At 64.5% G+C, this 13,376-nt stretch overlaps 2 protein-coding genes across 2 annotated transcripts; both read right to left on the bottom strand.

The window, feature by feature from the left end:
* Window positions 1-664: 664 nt before the first annotated feature.
* Window positions 665-2,407, bottom strand: HEXIM1 (HEXIM P-TEFb complex subunit 1). Its single transcript, XM_054281617.1, has one exon. The coding sequence runs from the start codon at window positions 2,267-2,269 to the stop codon at window positions 1,349-1,351; it is 921 nt and encodes a 306-aa protein (XP_054137592.1). The 5' UTR covers window positions 2,270-2,407; the 3' UTR covers window positions 665-1,348.
* Window positions 2,408-3,890: 1,483 nt separating this feature from the next.
* On the bottom strand, window positions 3,891-11,620 carry ACBD4 (acyl-CoA binding domain containing 4). The gene is made up of 10 exons (XM_054281616.1): window positions 11,542-11,620; window positions 11,353-11,473; window positions 10,494-10,578; window positions 10,294-10,414; window positions 7,789-7,890; window positions 6,959-7,056; window positions 6,285-6,441; window positions 5,284-5,402; window positions 4,317-4,352; window positions 3,891-4,099 (listed from the first exon to the last, which is right to left on the bottom strand). Exons 1-10 carry the CDS (start codon window positions 11,609-11,611, stop codon window positions 3,989-3,991), a joined length of 1,020 nt encoding a protein of 339 aa, XP_054137591.1. The 5' UTR covers window positions 11,612-11,620; the 3' UTR covers window positions 3,891-3,988.
* Window positions 11,621-13,376: the final 1,756 nt, after the last annotated feature.

Below are 13,376 nucleotides of genomic sequence, written 5' to 3'. Positions count from 1 at the left end.
GCCCCATCCCCCTCCGGTTCTGTGGAAATGCCCAATCCCCCATTGCAGGGCAGCTGCCCGCGCCCATCCCGCTCCTGCTGTCCCCCGAGCCCTGGGACACCCCCGTCCCCTCTTCTCCCCTCAGGTTTTGTGTGAATGCCCGATTCCCCCATTCCTGGGCCCATCCCGCTCCTGCTGTCCCCGGAGCTCTGGGACAGCCCCGTCCCCCTCCCCTGCCCTTCCCAAGCCCCTCGGGGTTTATGGAAATGCCCAATTCCCCCATTTCCAGGCCCATCCTGGTTCCTGATGCCCCCGGAGCGCTGGGACAGCCCCATCCCCTCCTCTCCCCTCAGGCTCTGTGTGAATCCCCGATTCCCCCATTTCCAGGCCCATCCCGGCTCCTGCCTCACCAGGTCCAGCTTTCATCACCTCCCAGCCCCATCCCCAACTTCACCCCTTCATGCACCTTTTCACCCCCCCAAAAAAGCTCCAGGCTCGGAGCTTCTCCCTCCTCCTCCTCCTCCTCCTCCCCCTCTCTCTCAGGTGCAGCAGGAGGGAGGTTGAGCCATCGCCTTTCCCTCGTCAGCCATTTCAGAGGCCAAGTGCTGACTACCAAAACTTTTCCTTGGGTTGCTCCAAAACTTTAATGTTTTTCTTCTCACTTGTAGCTTTAAGTATTTTTTTTTTTATTATTATTATTTTGGGGCAGTTTTTGCCCAGATTTCAGTTAATGACCTGGATTCCTGCACAGCTGCTGGGAAACAGAGTCAAGTTTAAGTGAGCCTTAGGCAAACAGAAAGACTTGAGGCTACTCCTACTCTGTGTCCATCACACACCATTTCACCCCCCCTTCCAGGTACTTTTAATTATTTCAGCTCATTAAGCAGAATTAAAATTGAAAATAAATAGGGGAAAATAATAACAAAAAGGGTTAAGCGGGGAATTACAACTAAGTTTAATCAAACAGTTATAACAGGATGAAAATAATCCAGGATGTATTCCCTGGTGGAATGCCATCCTGATTATTTTCGAGAAATCACACCAAAACTATTACAGTTACAAGTAATTAAATTTATTAGACCTCTGTATTTTTTTTATAGTCAGTTTTGGCCAATTTACAGCTTTCCTGGGGAATTTTTTTTCTCTTTTTTGGTTTAGACACAAAAAAAAAAAAAAAAAAATCATAAACCAGATATCACCAATACATCAACCCCCCCCTCACCCCATCACAGCCACCTAAAAAAGGGGGAGCCCTCGGCCCACCCAGCTGCAGTTTAGCCCGTAAAAAGGGTCCGCGGCGACTCTGTACAAGGACCGAATGTTCCACCCAGCACTGTAAAAACCCCCCCGCGCCCCCCCTGGCCCAGTGTCACTCCCCCGGCTTGCAGGGGCCCTTTTCCTGCCGGGGCAGCAGCTCCTGCTCCCGCAGCAGCCGCAGGTTCTCGGCTCGCAGCCTGTCCACCTCCCGCTCCAGCGCCTGCACCCGCGCCGGGTCCGCCGCTTCCCCGCTGGCTTTTTTGCTCTCCATCCTCAGCCGGTTGTTCTCCTCCTCCATGCGCGACAGGCACTTCTCCAGCTCCAGGTACTCCTTCACCAGCTCCTGCTTGCTCATGTTCTGCAGGCTCTCCACATGGTACCGCTCGTAGGTCTCCGAGAAGTCCCTCTGCAGAAACTCGCTGCCGTCCCCCCCCATCCCGTCGCTGCCCCCGTCCTCGTCGGCAGCGTCGTCCAGGAAATCCTCCTCGCTCGTGTCGTCCGACTTGGCGGCCGCTCGCCGCGGGTACAGCCCGGTTTTCAGGTCGGGCTCCTCCTGGTCATGGTCCTCCATGAGGAACTGCGTGGTGTTGTAGGGAGCCACCGGCTGCCCCTTGGCGAACATCTCCGCTCGCAGCCGGGAGGCGCGGAGGCTCTGCCGCTCGTCGAACTGCTGCTTCTCCTCCCAGCTCAGCTTCGAGTACGGCTTCCAGCGCCGCTTCTTCTTCGACGGCCGCCGACGGTGCTTCTTCTTCACCGGCCACTCCTCGGTGCGTCCCACGGCCCGGTACCGCGGGCCCAGGCCGGGACGCCCCGCTCCGCCCGCCGGCGGCCGCCCCTCGGCGCCGCCCGCCGCCGCCGCCTCCGCCCCGGGGGGCGGCAGCCGCCCGGCATCGCCGTCCTCCGTCGGCGCCTCTCCGCGCTCGGGCTGCGGCTCGGGCTCGGACTGCGGCTCCGGCCGTGCCTCGGGCTCGGAGCGAGGCTCCGCTTCGCACTGGGGCTCCGGCCCCGGTTCAGCGGGCGCCGCGTCGGCCATAGCGCTGCGCTCGGCTACGCTCGCTGACGGGCGCTACCGGCGCCGCATGGGGGCTGGCCCCGCTCAGGCCGCCCGGGACATGGCCCGGGGGAGGTTTAACGCCGCCGGGCCCGCCTCCCCGCGCGCACTGCACGCGCCGCCGCCGCCTCTCCCGCCGCAATACCACCCCACGGCCCAACCCGCACCCGCCGCCGCCCGCTCCCGACTGCCTCTCCTCGGCCGCGGCCGCTCCCTTTATAGCCGCGCGCGCCCCGCCCCGCCCGGCGCAGGCGCCCTGCGCGCCCCGCCCCGCCGCGCGTTGGGACCCGCCCCCGCCGCGCGCCCCGCGCCGCCGCCACGGCCCCGAGCGCGCGGGCGGTGCCGCCTCTCGGCCAATCAACGGGCGCGGGAGGCAGGCCGGCCATCCAGGACACGCCCCTGGCCGTTGCAGGGACTGGCCACCATTGGCCGAGGTGGCCGTCACTCTTCCGCGGCGCCACCAATCGCGAAGGGGAGAAGGCGGGACCGGGCCATACCACGAGGCGGGGGAGTCCCCGTGCGCGGGGCCGCGCGCGCTCCGCGACCTTCAGGCCCGCGCTGAGGGCAGCGCGCGCGGCACCCCCACGGCGGGGCTGTGGCACGGTCCGAAAAGAGTCCCCGCGCGGCGGAGGTTCCGCCGGCCGTGCTGCGGCCCCGGGCCCGGGGGGGTTGTACCGGGCCGAACCGAGCCAGGCTGGGCTGTAGGGGGGGCCGGGAGGGCTTCCGGGGGTGCCCGGGCCCGGGGGGGAAGGGGGCGAGCGGAAGGATCCCGGCACTGTGTGGTGCAGGCCGTGCTGCAGTTGGCGGAGGGAGATGTAAACAAACCGAAGCGGAAAGAAGTCCCCTCTTAAAGGCGCCGCGTCCCTTTTGGCAGGGGCGGTGCGGAGCCGCGCTCCCGAGGCCCGGGGGGTGCGGGGGGAGGGGCACGGCCAAGGAGGGGGATGGGGAGCCCTCGGGCCTTGTGCCGGTCCCGGTACCGATCCCGTTCCCGGCCCTGCCACCCCCAGCCACGGTGGCCATGTCCCCCTCGGGCGCCACGTTCGGGGGGGGCTGGCGGGGTTTGGGGGCCCCTCTGAGGGACACAGGGCGGGGGGAGCCGTGTGGGGGTTCCGTGCCTGAGGGGGAGCAGCACAGGAGGGCCCTGGGGCAGCCGCGGCCTCACGGGGGGAGGAACCCGCGGGTGGAACCCGCCCTGCCCAGCCCCGCAGCGGGCACCCCCTCACGGACGTCCCGGGAGCCCAGGGGCTTCCCGAACAGGGCCGGTGGCACCGGCCCGATGGCACCCTCAGGGTGGGCACGGCACCCGGCTGGGGGACAGCCTGGGGCCTGGGGACAAAGCTGGCCGGGGGGACAGGGCGGCCACGGCCACCTCCAGGGACAGGGGGACAGGGGGTGACCAGGCAGGGACAGTGGCCAGGCCGGAGCGTTGGGCCGCGCTCCCCTCCCCTGGCAGCAGGGCACAGGCAGCGGGGCTGAACCGAAAATGCGACTTTAATCGAGGCAGGCTCGGTGCTGTCCCCGGTGAGGCCGGGCCGGGCCCGGGGCTGCTCCTGCTCCGGCTGTGCGTGGCGGCGGCGGCGCGGGGCCCGGTGCTGGCCCTCAGTGTCGGTGCCGGTGTCCCGGTGGCTGCTGAGGCGGTTCCCGCGTGGCTCCGTGCGAAGCGGGATGGCGAGGAACGGTGGCGGTGGCGGTGCTCGGGGGTCACCTCTTCCTGCCCTGCCAGTGGCGCAGCAGCCACTGGGTGACGAAGGGCCAGGTGGCCAGGAAGAGCAGCGTGCGTGGGGACACGGGCAGGCGCCACCGGGACACGGCCTGGCCGGGGGAACGGGGACAGAGGTGGCACCGATGGCAGCGAACACACCCTCAGCACTGCTCGGTGTCCCGGTGACATCCCCCCTCCTGTGTGCATGCCTGGCTGCGTCCCCATGGATGTCACCTGCTCCCCAGCTGTGGTCCCACACCCCCGTGGGCTCAGGTGGGCAGGGGGACAGCAGGGCCACCCACAGCACGTCCTTCAGCCCCAACTCACCTGTGGAGCGAGTGCCAGGCCAGGGTCTGTCTGTCCCTGCAAGACAGGAGAGGGTTTGGGGGGCAGCTGGGGTGGGCACCCCCTGCCAGCCCCTGGGAGAGGGAGGGAACGGCTGGAGAGACCGTGCAGAGATCAGAGGGGGCAGCTGGGCCGGGAGCATGGGGACAGAGGGAATGAGGGGCAGGAACGAGGGGGAAATGGGAATGAGGGGGACAATGGGAATTGGGGGGCAGAGGGAATGAGGGGGAAATGGCAATGAGGGGGGAAACAGGAATGGGGGAAATGGGAATGAGGGGGGCAGAGGGAATGAGAGAGCAGAGGGAATGAAGGGAAAACAAGGAATAAGGAGTGCAGGGGGAATGAGGGGGTCAAATGGGAATGAGGGAGCAGTGGGAATGAGGGGGAAACAGGAATTAGGGGGAGAATGGGAATGAGAGGGACAATGGGAATAACGGGGGCAGCAGGAATGAGGAGGAGCAGTGGGAATGAGGGGGGAAATGGGAATGAGGGGAGTGGTGGGAGTAAGCCGGGCAATGGGAATCAGGGGGAAACAGGAATGAAAGGGGGGAAACGAGAATAAGGGGGCAGTGGGAATGAGTGGGGCAGGAATGAGGGGAAAATGCGAATGAGGGGGGCACTGGGAATGAGCAGACACTTGAAATGAGGGAGCAGTGGGAATAAGGAGTGCAGTGGGAATGAGGGGGAAACAGGAATGAAAGCTCAGTGGAACTGAGGAGGACACTGGGAATGAGGGGGCATTAAGAATAAGTAGAGCAATGAAATGAGGGGAGCAGTGACAGCGAGGGACAGCCCTGCCTCCACCGTGGGCAGGATCAGGTCACCACCAGCCTCACCCCGCCAGGATTTGCCACCACCAAGCGCCGGGGTGTCCCCACACCGTGTGGCAGGGCCCGGAGCCGAGCCCAGCTCTGTCCCAGCTCTGTCCCAGCGCTGTCCCCGGCCGTACCTGGGCGGCCCCGAGCGTCTCCAGGCGGCTGAGCCGCTCCCGCACCCGCCGCAGCTCCTCCTGCAGCGCCCGCACCGCGCCGGCCACCTGCGCCTCCAGCTCCCCAGGCAGCCGGGCATCTGCGGGCACAGCCACGGGCACACGGCTGCCAGGGCACGCTGGCACTGCCCGCCCCGCGCTGGCACCCACCGGGGAGCAGTGACACCCACGGGGCACCTGCCCACCCACAGGATGTCCCCAGGGCCGTGCACCGCTGTGACACTGCCTGGTGGTGGCAGTGGGTACTGTGGGTCACACCTGGTGAAGGTGCCACCATGGGGCAGGACACGGGCAGCTCCTCCCTGGCCGTCCCCGTGCCCAAATCAGGCTGGCAAACCCTGCATAATCCAGGCGGGGAGCAGGACACAGGCAGGGACTCACTGCCAGCCCTGGGGACAAGTTCAGTGCCAAGGTCAGGCAGCCCGGAAGGGAACAGCAACAGGGGAAAGGGTGAGACACGTGGGCTGTGCCAGGTGAGGCAATGGCACCAGTCCCACGGGTCAGGGTGGCAATGCCACCCCAGAGTGTCTGGGGACAGCACAGAGGGTGCAGTGGCACAGCTCAAGGCCTGGTGGTGCCCAGACAGTGCTGGGTGGCATCAGGTGAGTGGCACTGCTGTCCCCAAGGCCTCCAGAGCACAGGGAGCAGCTTCCCCCCTGCCCTGCTGGGCACAGCTCACCCTTGGCACCACCCACACCCAGAGGACAAGGGGCAGGAGCTGGGCATGGTGAACCAGGGCCCTGCATCCCCCAAACTCAGACAATTCTGTACCACTGCAGGAAATGGGCAAAGGAGGGGCTGAGCTGCTTGGGGATGCACACACAGGACACTTGTGGCTTCCTTCAGCTTCTGAGCACCCCCCAGCTGTGGGTGCTGGAGCCAAACTCAGCCCCTCATGCCCCAGGCCAGCCCATGGAGGTGGCAGCAGCAGGAGGGGGCACAGGGACAAGCTCTGCACCCACCTGTGTCGGAGCCCAGGGCTGGCAGGTCTGTGCTGCTGCTGCTGCTCCCCTCGGCTCTTCTGCCTTCGCCCCGCTCGCCCTGCCCAGCACTGAGAGGCTCTGGGGGCTCAGCCCCAGCCTGGGGGCTCTTTGGGGGGAGCCCCTGCACCTGCCCAGCCTGTGAGAGGGGAGAGAAGGGCCCTGAGACCCCAATTCCCATCCCAGGGCAGGGGGGCAATGCCAGGGCAGCAGTGCAGGGCTTCTCTTGGGGTGGCATTTTTGGTGGCATTTCTGGTTTGGGAGGTGACATCTGAGGGGAGTGAGCGCCCAGATTTGAGGTGGCAAAAGAGTGGGGGGTTTCCTTCTTCCTTCCACCAGACCCACAGGCTTCAGCATGGCACCAAACGTGGCAGGGTGGTGGCACCCATGTGGTGGAGCCTCACCACAGCAATGGGGAGGCTCCTCAGCATCCCCCAGTGACAGGGACACGCTCCAAGAGTGACACAAAGCACAGAGAGCTGCACTAGGGTGTCCCTGAGGCTCCTCAGCATCCCCCAGTGACAGGGACACGCTCCAGGAGTGACACAAAGCAGAGAGAGCTGCACAAGGGTGTCCCCGCTGGTTTTATGAAGCTCCCAGGTGGGTGCTGCTGTGCAGAGCAGGGGTGGCAAAACCTCCAGCTCTTCCTCCGTTACCTTCTCAGGCTCCATCTGCTCCAGGGTGTCACTGAACGTGTCCCCCTCAGAGTCACTCGTCACTTGGGTCACTTCAGGGCCTGGAGCCAGCCCAGGTCCTGGAAGGGAAGCACAGGGCTGAGCCCAGGGCAGGGCAGGGGTGCCCAGCTGTGTGGAGGGCACAGCTGGGACAGGGGATGAGCATGCCCAGGGTGAGGCTGGAGAGGGAAACTGAGGCACTGCAGCTCTGCTCACGTGGCCATGAAGCCAAGGACTGAATTCCCCTTTCTGCTGCCCACGGTGTCCCACTGGCACAGCCCCCAGGGCAGCAGTGGCACAGGCAGGGACACAGCCCAAGGCTGGCACACTGGCACTCGCTCTGTGACCATATTTGCTCCTGGGGAAGGCTGGAGCAGCAGCAGGAGGAGGAGGAACCTCCCTGCAGCACCCTGCCCACCGCAGGGCACAGCCAGGGGCCCTCGAGGGGGCACAGCGAGGCAGGGCTGAGACAAAAGCCAGGGCTGAGGTGCCACCAGGGCTTGGTGCTGTGAATCCCAGTGCCAAGGAAGCTGCAAACAGGGCTTGAGCCACGGGAGAACATCCCCTCGTGGATCAGGGACCTTCCAGGGTGGTATTTCCCAGCCCAGGGGGCACCAGCCTCCCCTTGTCCCTGCAGTTTAGCAGATCCTGGCCCCTCTGCACAGCAAAGCCAACCCCACAAAGCCAGTGAGAGCTGGACCTGTGACCTGGGCAGTGCCCAGAGCACCCAGGGCTGGGGCAGAGGTGCCAACAGCTCCATGCCCCAGCCCTGGTTGTGCTGCACAGGGCTCTGCCAAGGCAGGAACACCAACCTGGCATGTGCTGCTGCCCTGGCAGGCTGTCCCTGGGCCTCTCTGGAGCTGGGCTGCTCTCTGTGCCATCCTGGCTGGTGCCATCCTGCTGTCCCTGGCTCTCTGCACAGAGGGAAAGGCACAGCTGGGTCATTTGGTGCCCTCAGAGCTGCTGTCCTGGCTGGGCTGGCCGTGGAAATGCCAGGGAGGTGCCAGCAGCTGGCAAGGGAAGGAGAGGAGCCAGGAACCCACCTGGGCTCACCCTGTGCACAGCACCCTGCTCACCCAGGGCTGGTGGGGTGTCCCTGTCCCCAAACCCCTGGGGCAGCAGGCAGAGGGTGAGTGACAGTGACAGTGCTGTCCCCTGGCAGTGCCCACAGCCCAGGGCACAGCCACAGTAACAGAGCCCACGGCAAGAGGTGCTGGCTGGAGGAGCCTTGTGTGGCCAGCAGCACCCCAGAACCTGGGAGAGAAACACCCCACAAATCTGGGCCAGCAGCACCCCAGGGACCTGGGAGAGCAGCACCCCAGAACCTGGGCCAACAGCACCTGAGAGGACCTGGGCCAGCAGCACCCCAAAGATCTGGGCAAGCAGCACCCCAAGGACCTCAGACAGCACCACCCCAGAACCCAGGCCATCAGCACCCCAAGAACCTGGGTCAGCAGAACCCCACAGACCTGGGCCACCAGCACCCTAAAGACCTGGACCAGCAGCACCCCAAGATCTGGGCCAGCAGCACCTCAGAGATCTGGGCCAGCAGCACCTCAGAATCTGGGACAGCAGCACCTCAGAGATCTGAGCCAGCAGCACCCCAAGGACCTGGGCCAGCAGCCCCCTGAGAGGCCCTGCCAGCCCCCAGCCCCCCTGGCACCCAAGGGGTTAATCCCAGCCGGTTTCCAGCAGCCCCCAGGACTTTGCTCCCTGCTCCTGGGCAGGTGTGTGGCAACGCTGCCCTGCTGCTCCTTCCCTCACTCTGCTGTCCCTGCTGTCCCCAGCCTGTCCTCGCCATCACAGGGACACTGAGGGGACAAGGCAGCTGCACCCCACACAGGGGCAGTGCCACTCCTCCCAAATCCTCCTCAAATTCCCCAAATCCTCCTCCCCATCCCCAGATCCTGCTCAGGGCGTGCTGTGACCCACAGAGTGTGGCTGCTGTCACCTCCCAGGGCACCAGGACAGACCTGGCCTCAGCCACCACATTCACCAGGCTCTGGAGACCTGGTGGGACCTGGATCCATCCATGGTTTGCCTTCCAAGTGCTGCTTTATAATTTTATATACTTTATAGATAAATAACCAAACCCAAAGCTGCCCAGAGCCCCAGCTCTGTGAGCTCTGTCACACACAGGGACACCAGAGCCACACAGAGGGACAGAGTCACACAGAGGGACACCAGAGCCACACACACAGGGACACCAGTCACACACAGGGACACCAGAGCCACACACAGGGACAGTCACACAGAGGGACAGAGTCACACAGAGGGACGACAGAGTCACACACACAGGGACACCAGAGCCACACACAGGGACATACCAGAGTCACACACAGGGACACCAGTCACACACACAGGGACACCAGAGCCACACACAGGGACACCAGAAGCTGCTGGAGGCACCTGCCACGCTCCACACCCTGAAATTCCCTTTCTGCTCCACCACAGCTGTGATTGCAGGGGCTGAAGGTGATTTGGGAGCCTTTAACACAAATGACTCCACACCTTGAGGAGCTCAGGGCTTTGCACCTCAGTTCCAGCCACCTCGGGCTGGTTGCGCCACCAGGTTTAGATTTAAGTGACAATGTCACCTGTAAGGGACACTCCAAGTGGATAATGACCAGTTTAGGCACAGTTTTTGAATTTCAGAGGAAAACCAAGTCTGCCTTTTAAAGGGGTTCAGCAGCAAAATGGAGAACAAAGCACCTGGGACACAGAGGGACACTGGTGTCACACAGAGAGACACCTTTGTCACACACAGAGGGACACCTGTGTCACACCAGTGTCACACACAGGGAACTAGTATCACACATGGGGACACCTCTGTCACACATGGGGACACTGGTGCCACACAAGGAGACAGCAGTCTCACACAAAGGGACAGCAGTGTCACAGACAGGGACACCTCTGTCACACAAGGGGACCAGTGCCACACAAGGGGACACCTCTGTCACACACAGGCACACCAGTGTCACACATGGGGACACCAGGGTCACATCAGTGCCACACAAGGGCACACCAGTGTCACACACAGGGACACCTCTGTTACACACAGGGACAGCAGTGCCACACACAGGGACAGCAGTGTCACACAAGGGGACACCTCTGTCACACAAAGGGACACCAGTCTCACACAAGGGGACACCGGCGTGCCCAGAGAGCCTCTGGCAGCAGCAGCAGTGCCCCTGCAGGGTCTCTGGGATGCTCTGTGTCCCCACCGTGTCCCCTCGGGGCCAAACGGGACCCGGTGCCGGTACCGGTGGCAGCAGGAGGGCAGCACCGGGGGCAGCACCGGTCCCGGCCGCACTCACCCGCTGTGCTCCCGAAGAAGGCCTCGGGGGGCCGGGGCATGTCGTGGATGACCTCGTAGAGCGGCTCGAAGTAGCGGAACATCTCCCGCGTGCTCTCGTCCATGGGCACGGTGTCAATGACCTGCGGAGGCCGCGGCTGGGCACGGGCACCGGGCGGCACCGGGCACTGCCCGGCCCGGCCCCGCCGCCCGCCCCGGTACCTTCTGCGCCACCTTCTTCATCTCCGCCACGTACGCGGCCATCGCCTCCTCCTTGGACATCGCGCCCAGGCTGTGCCAGGCGTCCCTGCGGGGCCCGGGCCGTCAGCGGGACCGGAACCGGACAGGAAACGGAACCGGACCGGAGCGGGACCGGAGAGGAACCGGAGCGGGAGTGGGACCGGAGCGGGAGTGGGACTGGACAGGGACAGGGACCGGGAGCAGGACTGGACCCAGAGCGGGACCAGAACTGGAGCGCGACCAGAACCGGAGGGGGAGCGGGAAGGGGACCGGGACAGGGATCGGGACCGGACCTGGAGCGCAACCGGAGTGGGACCGGAACCGTGACTGGACCAGAACCGGAGCGGGACTGGGACCGGGAGCAGGAGCGGGACCGGGACCGGGACCAGACCAGAACCGGAGCGGGACCAGAGTTGACCGGGACCGGAATCGGAGGGGGAGCGGAACTGGACCAGAACCGGAGCGGGACAGGAGCAGGACCGGACCCAGACCGGAACAGGGACTGGGATCTGGAGCGGGACCGGACCCGGAGCAGGAGAGGAACCGGGACCGGACCCGGAGCAGGAGAGGGACCGGGACCGGGAACGGACCCGGATCGGAACCGGATGGGGAGCGGGACCGGACCGGAACCTGAGCGGGAGTAGGACCAAGACCGGGACCGGGAGGGGGACCGGGAGCGGGAGCGGCCCCGGACCGGAACCGGACCGGGAGCGGAGCGGGACCAGAACCGGAGCGGGACTGGGACCGGAGGGGGACCAGAGCGGGACCGGGACCAGACCGGCTCTGGACCCGGACCCGGACTAGAACCGGAGCGGGACCGGGACCGGGACGCCCCCCTTACCACTTGTAGCGGCCGATGGGGTCCCAGAAGCCGGGCCGCGGGCCCTGGCAGCGCCCCGCCGTCGCCTGTTTGTAGTAGCTGTAGAAGCGCAGCATCTCCTCGTACGAGGGCCGGTACGCACCTGCGGGGCACGGTCAGCGGGGCCGCCCACGCCGCGCCCGCCCGGCCCCGCTCCCCGCCGCTACTCACCGCTCCGCGGCAGCCCCTGGATCACCTGCACGGCGGCGCGGAACTGCGCCCCGCAGCCCGGCTCCTCCATGGCGGGACCGGCCCCGCACCGGCCCCGCACCGGCCCCGGCTCCGCTCCCGGTTCCGCTCCCTCTCCCTCTCCGTGCGGGGACACGCGCGGCCAATCAGAGCCTGTCTTACATCGTCTTCCCAGCACCTTACCCAATCAGCGCCCTCTTTACATTGGCCCCCTCCGCGCCGCGACCAATCAGCGCGCGGCTCCAGGAACGGGCCCCTCCCGGCGCTGCGCTGCCGGCGCCCCCTGGCGGCCGGAGCGGGAAGTGCACGGAGAGCGGGGATGGGAGGCGCCGCCTGGCGGGGACAGGAGGGACTGCAGGGACAGGGACAGATGGACAGGGACAACGACTGGGACAGAGGGACAGGAACAGGGACAGGGACAGGGGGATAGGGACAGAGGGACAGGAACAGGGACAGGGACAGGGGGATAGGGACAGAGGGATGGGGACTGAGGGACTGGGGGGACAGGGACAGGGGGACAAGGGGATAGGGACGGGGCAGGGACAGGGGGATGGGGACAGTGGGACTGGGACGGGGGGACAAGGGATAGAGGGACTGGGACAGGGACAGTGGCATAGCAGGACAGGGACAGTGGGACAGTGCACAGGGATATTGAGCCGGGACAATGAGAGTGCACAGGGACAGTGGGACAGCGACAGACAGGACAAGGACAGTGCCCAGGGACAGTGCACAGGGACAGGGGACACTGACATGGTGCCTAGGGACAGTGCCCAGCCCCCTGGAGCACCCAGGCTGTGCCCAGGTGTGGAGCCCCAAGGCCAGGCTGGACATTGGGGCTTGGGGCACCTGGGACAATGTGAGGTGTCCCTGCCATGGCAGGGGTGGCACTGGGTGGCTTTAAGGTCCTTTCCAACCCAAACCATCCTGGAATTCTGTGACAATCATCCAGGATCCTGGGGGCACATGTGGGGACACTGGGGCCATGCACTGTGACACCAGGACACTGCAGTGGGGACAGGGACAATGGAGCCAAAGGTGCCAGGGGAAGGGACCAGGGACTGGGACACTGCACTGGGATCTGGAACAGGGCACTGGGATCTGGAATGTGGAACATGGCACTGGGACAGTGCCACGAGGCCACCGGGCAGGAGAGGGGACAGCTGGGTCAGGCAGAGAATTGTTAATTATTACCCAATTGGATCCACTGTTCTTTTATTCACTGGATACTTTTAACCGCTGTTAATTATTATCCAACTTCATTAATTACGGTAGCGAGGAAGGGGCAGAATTTGGGGTCCATGAGGGGTGAACCCCCCTGCTCCAAGGGCTGTGGGGACATGGGGACATGGGGACAGGTGTGACCTGGCAGAACAAGGTGCCCTGGGGGGGTGGGAGGTCCTGGGATGCCATGGAAGGTTCTGGGGTGCTGTTGGAGGTTCTGGGATGCCATGGGGACCCTTTGGATCCAGCCTGGCCCAGGATGCTGGAATTGGGATGCAGAGCAGCTTTCAGCATCCCTGTTTCATCCTTGCCTCCCACTCTGGTTTCCCAACCTTAACCCCACCTCCAAACCCCAAATCCAAGCGGGTCAACACCTCCCAAACCCTCCTAAACCCCACCCACATCGCCTGGGGATACATTTCCTTTACCAATTAAAGACAAATAAAGAAAAATAAATAAATTATAATAATAAAAAATGAAACAAAAGTAGTAAAATCTTTTAACGCCCCGGCCATTTCCCAGCTGTGACTCAGGATTGCTGCGCTGATTCACGGCACTCGTGCTGTGCTATAATCGGCCGGGAATGCGAGCCCGGG

The sequence above is a fragment of the Melozone crissalis genome, unplaced genomic scaffold (genome assembly GCF_028551555.1).
Source record: "Melozone crissalis strain CALT ecotype California unplaced genomic scaffold, PUWL_Pcris_2 ptg000032l_1, whole genome shotgun sequence".
In the NCBI taxonomy this organism is placed as follows: Eukaryota; Metazoa; Chordata; class Aves; order Passeriformes; family Passerellidae; genus Melozone; species Melozone crissalis.
This window is presented reverse-complemented; position numbering and strand designations above follow the sequence as displayed.